The sequence below is a fragment of the Saccostrea cucullata genome, unplaced genomic scaffold, assembly GCF_032062105.1.
Source record: "Saccostrea cucullata isolate Sc308-1 unplaced genomic scaffold, CSIRO_AGI_Scuc_v1 ctg19581, whole genome shotgun sequence".
Taxonomy (NCBI): Eukaryota; Metazoa; Mollusca; class Bivalvia; order Ostreida; family Ostreidae; genus Saccostrea; species Saccostrea cuccullata.
Window position 1 is genome coordinate 1 of NW_026939452.1, and position 6,685 is coordinate 6,685.

The window sequence follows — 6,685 nt, forward strand, 5'->3', positions numbered from 1 at the left end:
GCATTTCCGGTGATTATTGAAGAAATGTCTGGATATATATGATAATTTATGCATTCTTAGATTATATAGATAAAGTACAAGTATTTACATATTTTAATAATTTTATTTGTATTTTAAGTGAGCATTGCCTTTTTGTTTAATAATTTAAGATTAAATATCAGTGTCATTTTGAAAAAATATCAATTGAATCCAGGATAAAACATTAATGGATTTACTTGAATCTGTCACCAGATTTTGGCAAAAATTTGTACCGACTTATACCCGGTAAGCGGGTCAATAGCAAATCTCTCCAAAATAACGTCAAAAAATACAACCGACTTTTAGGTGGACAGACTTATAGGAGACGAGTATACCGCGGGTATACGGTAGTCTAATTGTACTATCCAAATCAGACCAAAACTATGGAAGGAGTAGCATTTTGAAAGAATTCCACGATTTTTTCTATTTTTAGAAATCATGTCAACATCTTGTCAAAATCAAAAATATGTCTTATAAGTAGTATACTCTAAGCTCTGATTATGTACTACGTCTGTTGCCTGATGGATTAACACAGAATAAATTTCATAGAAATTTTAATTTTAGTTGTCAGGGCAAGACAGTTCGTCCAAAGCAAAAACCATATATAGTATATAGAATTATCAGTCTTAGTACATGTACAGAGCTAAAAACTAACTGTTGTCTTTTGGCAGTGGGGTAGATGTTTTAGAGTTGTTTGTCTGATCTTCATCAGTTTCCCCATTGTTTCCTTTAGTCTCTGTTCTTCCAGATTGAAGAGGACCAACATTAGGCACACTTTTCTTTCTTTTTATCTCACTGATGTCTTCCTTTTTCTCTTCAACAGTTCTGAATCTTTTCTCTACCAGGCTAGTTTCTTTACTAGGACATTCAGACTTCCGTTTTCTCAGTGAAAGTTTCGTTTTGGAGTTTCCGTCTGTGTTTGAGCTGGATAGAGGTACTTCAACTTTTTCTGTTTTATATGATTTTTCACACTCAATTCTATTATTTTCCTTAATTTTGGAATGTATTTGATCAGTAGAAATTGTTCTCATCTCATTTAAATCAGCATTACTGCCTAATGTGGAGTTTGACGGGGAGTCTAATGTTTTATTATCTTCTTTGACTCTATTTTTCCTTAAGCTTAACCTTTTCACAGATTTTGATGTCTTTTCTTTAGACAAAAAGTAACTAGATGTTGTTTCAACAAAGGTTATCTGTATGTCTTCCTCTTCTTCTTTTGAGTTGGTGTCTGAGGTGGAAATGACTTCCGATTTGCTTACTTCAGTTGCTAGCTGCTGCTTCCTAAACATTGAAGTAATTGTCTGAAATCCATGCTCTTTCCTCTTTTGTGGAGATTTTCCCTTTTTGTTCCTTAATTTTTCTTTCATAGCTCATTCTAAAAAATTAAAATTATTTAAATACAGGATAATCTTTTAACTTTCATAAAAAAAAGAACAACTGACCTAATTATTTAAACTGTATTTCTTTTGTGTTCTAGTTATGTACAATGTACGGTATATAAAATGAAGGATATGATACCCTTTTGTCCAGACAAGATCCAAATGGATACAACTAAATGTAAAATTTTAGGGGGAAATTCTCTGCATTAGGAAAGAAATACAACACTTAATTTCATTATACTACAATAATTGGGAATACAACAGTCCTTGAGTTTTATAAAAAATTCATTTATGCAAGGAGCTTAAGAAAAAAATAACCAATGCATCTCCTCTATAATGTCTTTCATTAAAATACTGCACTTTGTTTGCATACACTGTTGCAGTTATGAGACTATAACTCTCAAAAAATGAAAGAAAAAGTGAGCAAGCTCACATACCCCACGCTCCCCCAAAACTCAAAGTACTGAAAATCCCGAAAAAAAATGAAAGAATCGGAATTTCCCGGTAATATGCACATCTACACATTGTGTCCTAAATATCTGCAAAGTTTGATGAAATTCTGTGCAGCGGTTTATGAGAAGTTGCGCTGACAAACTGTTCATCACTATATTCAAGATATCCCCAAAAATCGAAGTTGTAAAGTGCCGAAATTCCCAGAAAAATAAAGGATTCGAAATTTCCTGGTAATATGCACATCTACACACTGTGTCCTAAATACCTCAAAAGTTTGACGAAATTCTGTGCAGCGGTTTATGAGGAGTTGCGCTGACAAAATCTTCATTTCTATATTCAAGGTATGGCCAAAAATCTAAGTTGAAAAGTGTGGAAATTCTCAAAAAAAATAAATGGAATCGGAATTTCCTGGTAATATGCACATCTACACATTGTGTCCTAAATACCTGCAAAGTTTGATGAAATTCTATGCAGTGGTTTATGAGGAGTTGCGCTGACAAACTGTTCATCTCTATATTCAAGGTATGGCCAAATGCCTAAGTTAAAAAGTGCGGAAATTCTCGGAAAAAATAATGGAATCGGAATTTCCTGGTAATATGCACATCTACACATTGTGTCCTAAATAGCTGCAAAGTTTGACGAAATTCTGTGCAGCGGTTTATGAGGAGTTGCGCTGACAAAAAAAAGGACTGACTGACTGACACTCTGACGGACAGGTCAAAAACATTATACCTCACGCAACTAGTTGCGAGGGGTATAATAATGATTCATTTGCTCAATTATCAATAGGCCCTGTCTGAAATAATACCACTGATAAGAATTTTGTCCATAAAGAATCTATCTGATAATTAGGAAATAAATTCTTTATTCAGGCCAAATCTAGGTTTTATGGGTAATTATTGACCCCAGGTTGTATTCTATACACCCTTCAGCCTTCAGCTTCAGGGCGTAGAGAAGAAAACCTGGGGTAAATCCCCATACACTCTTGATTGAACATGGATTGAACATGGATAACTTATATTACACCATAAAGTTAGGTATCAATATATTTTTACAGTTTTAAATTAATTTTCTCTTAAATTATTCATATATGGTCGAGGGTCCTATAGTCGTGCGTGCCCAGTAGTTGTGCACCATTTTGTTTGTTGTCAAAAGTTGGTCACGTGCTATGATATTACGTCATAAACAACTGATTTTCAAAGAAGAGAGAAGGAAGTGCCGTCTCTAAAACAAAAAGTTAAATATGCGGAGGAAACATTTATTAATTTATCAAATAGACATAAACATCAATAAAAGCCGCCATTTTGCTAATACTCTTTTTAGAGTTTCTAAATATACACTAAACCTGCACAGGGGCGCCACCTATGGACACGACGAGCACATGGCTAATTAGCATAAGCATATGTGATGGGCACTGGGTATTTCATTTTTTCCTTTTGTCAAGAATTTTAAAAGATTACTAAATAAAAATGCTATAGTCCTTATACTGAAATTTGTAATTATTACGTAGAAATACTTGTAAATAAAGAGTGATGAAAAAATTATGACTTATTTTAGAAAAACAACCGTAAACTTAATTAAATTAAATAAATTCAGAATATGATTGAATTGATCCTTGAAGAATAACATCTTAGTCACCTGAAATTGTTTTTATTTTGTTTTCATTTTTCTTGGCCCAATATTTGCTGCTACATTCGAGCGCATGACTACTGGTCCAAAACATATACGGCCGACGTAAACCTTACTTGTTCTGTGCCCCGATATTAAATTTAATAAAGCACTTAGAAATATTTTTAATAACAAGAAAATTAGACAATTAGACAATAAGATAAAATATCAGATGAAATAATTATAATTTTCATTTAAATTGTACTTCGCACTGATTATCTCTTAAGCGCTGGACTACTGGGCACTCGAGGGTAGAGTAACGGTCTTTTTTTTAACTGTGCAAGCAACTGTATTTCATGGTTCATAATTAATTGTAATAGTCAAGAAAAAATCCAAGAGATATTTTTTTTCTTTTTCTTTAGTGTTGTGACATTTTTGTTGAATATTAAAAAAAAATGTCCATAAAATTCGAATAACACTTTGAGAAAAAATGTTGACTTTAAATAGCACTACTGCCAAAGGCAAAGGTTTGTAAGGTGTTGAGTAATTAGCTAATGAAGGTGGCAGTGATGATTTTCCAACGAAATAAAAAAATACATATGAAAGGAAATCTGAATTATTGTGATGAAATTGTGTTGATTTTACATCAGTACATTGCACAGTACATTTGGATGTACGATTTTTCAGTTGAAAAAATCTTCAATTCTACAATGTTTTGACAGAATGACATAAATATTTATCTGTTATGTAATTAAGATAACCAACCAAGTTTTCCTTCGATCAATCGATGCAGTAGAGACGTATCTATTATACATCTCTGGATGCAGGCGACATGATCACCTCAAAATTTGTTTTTCGCATACAGGAAATCGATCGGGTGTACTAAAATAAAAACCAGAAAATCGGATTTTGGAATTCCGGATATTTTTAGCTCACCCGAGCAAATGTCAAGTAATATTTTATGCAAGCATATCTCTACGACTATGTGGTGTTTTTATGCCCCTGTAAACGAAGTTTCAGAGAATATAGTTTTTGTCATGTCCGTACGCCTGTCTGTCTAGCTGTCTCTCTGTCTGTCTTTTTGTCCGCAAAAACTTTAACCTTGCCCATGACTTTTAATTTAGTGGAGCTAAGACTTTCATATTTCACATGTGTATTCCTTGTGACAAGACCTTTCTTTGGTTACCACCAAATATGACCCTTTAACCTTGACCTTGGAGTTTGATCCACTTTTACATAAAAATTCCAAACTTTTACTATGGCCAAATCTTTTGAACAGTAGATACCAGACAATATATTTCACATGTGTATTCTTTGTGGAAAGACCTTTCATTGGATATCAACAACCTTGACCTTGGAGATTTCCGTACTTATGAAAAAACTTTTACCTTGGCCATAACTTTTGAAAGGTAAGGGATAGGGCTTTCATACTTCACATATATGTAATCCTTGTGAGAAAACCCTTCATTTGATACCAAGAACTCTGACCACTTGACCTTGACCTTGGAGTTTGACATACTTTTAAAAAGCAAACCTTAACCATAACTTTTAAGGGGTTGGGGCTAGTTCTTTCATACTTTACATATTAAATTCTTGTGACAAGACCTTTCATTTGATAGCAAGATCTTTGACCTTTCACCTTGGTGTTTGACCTGTTTTTAAAAATTTTTAACCTTGGGCATAACTTCTGAATGGTTAAAGCTAGGTCTTTCATACTTCACATATGTATTCTTTGTGGCAAGACCTTTCATTGGATACAAATTACCTTGACCTTTTGACCTTGACATTTCCGAACTTATGAAAAAACTTTAACCTTGGCCATAACTTTTGAACACTAAGGGCTAGTGATCTTAACTTCACATATGTAATCCTTGTGAGAAGACCCTTCATTGGATACCAAGAACTTTGACCCTTTGACCTTGACCATGGAGTTTGACCTACTTTTAAAAAGCAAACTTTGACCATAACTTTTAAAGGGTTAGGGGTAGTTCTTTAATACTTAAAATATTTAATCCTTGTGACAAGAATTTTCATTTGATAGCAAGACTTTTGACCCTTTGACCTTGAAGTTTGACCTGCTTTTAAAAATTTTAAACTTTTTTAAAACACATTTTTAACATTCTAACTTTTGAAGGGTTAGGGCTAAGGCTTCCATACTTCACATATGTATTTTTTGTGACAAGACTTTTCATTGGATACCAATTATCTTGATCTTTTGACCTTGACCTTGGAGATTTACGTACCCTGTACCTATGAGAAAAACTTTAACCTTGGCCTACTTTTATTTTTCATAATTGTATTTCCAGTGTGAATACCCTACTTTTGGTACAAACATACTAAATTTGCATTTGAGAAAAGTTTAATCTTTGCTGTGTTGCCATACGGGGGCATGTGTTTCACAAACACATCTTGTTTTTTTTTTTTTATGTTTGACTTCTCTTTAAACAAAGAACAAATTTATTGTCCTAAAAGCATCTTTTTATGAAGGTACATTCATTTAATTTACACGAAGGATAATTTTTAAAACATGATAATAAATAATAAAAACAGAGTGAAAAAATTATTAAACATTCAGATCTGCCAAGACAGAAAATATTATGTAAAAGGTTCTTCAGGTATACTCTCTGCTCTGTGAATATAAAGGTTTGTTCAACACAGGTTCCTTCACTAGGCTAAACATTTTTCCTAGTACATGTGCTGTATCCATAAAGGGGGTGGGGGTGGGAGGGAGTTAACAATTTTATTCAGAAGTGTCATTCTGACAACGTATTGCATTAAAAAGGCTCTATTCAAACCCTCTTTGAAATAAAGATGTGAAACATACACCTTTGTCTGTCCTTCCACTTGAACTGTTGTACGAAGACATACACAGGCACATAATCAACTGGGTGGAGGTACAGCAAAACTCGTTTAGTACGAACATGGATATTGCTAATTTACGGATATAGCGAAGTCCTCTTGGATCCCCAGCTATATAGATTTAATTACTTTTTAGCTCACCTCAACGAAGTTGGGGGGAGCTTATGTGATACCCTCGGCGTCGGCGTCGGCGTCCCAGGTTAAGGTTAAGTTTTTTGGAGCAGTTTTCTTTTTAATTACTTCCGTGTCCTATACTGATTAGACATGCATGGAAGATGGTTTTAGTGTGTTTTATTGTACCAGACAAAGTTTCAGATGCTGCAATTTCAGCAAAGGAATTACCAGGTTAATGTTTTTGGAGCAGGTTA

General features: G+C 33.7%; 1 protein-coding gene across 1 annotated transcript; it reads right to left on the minus strand.

The window, feature by feature from the left end:
- Positions 1 to 592: 592 nt before the first annotated feature.
- On the minus strand, positions 593 to 4,314 carry LOC134253051 (uncharacterized). The gene is made up of 2 exons (XM_062735571.1): positions 4,224 to 4,314; positions 593 to 1,393 (listed from the first exon to the last, which is right to left on the minus strand). The coding sequence occupies exon 2, from the start codon at positions 1,383 to 1,385 to the stop codon at positions 669 to 671; it is 717 nt and encodes a 238-aa protein (XP_062591555.1). The 5' UTR covers positions 1,386 to 1,393; positions 4,224 to 4,314; the 3' UTR covers positions 593 to 668.
- Between the last annotated feature and the right edge of the window lie 2,371 nt (positions 4,315 to 6,685).

Coding starts and splice junctions, on each gene's coding strand:
- LOC134253051 (XM_062735571.1), bottom strand. CDS start 1,385: ATGAAAGAAAAATTAAGGAACAAAAAGGGAAAATCTCCACAAAAGAGG.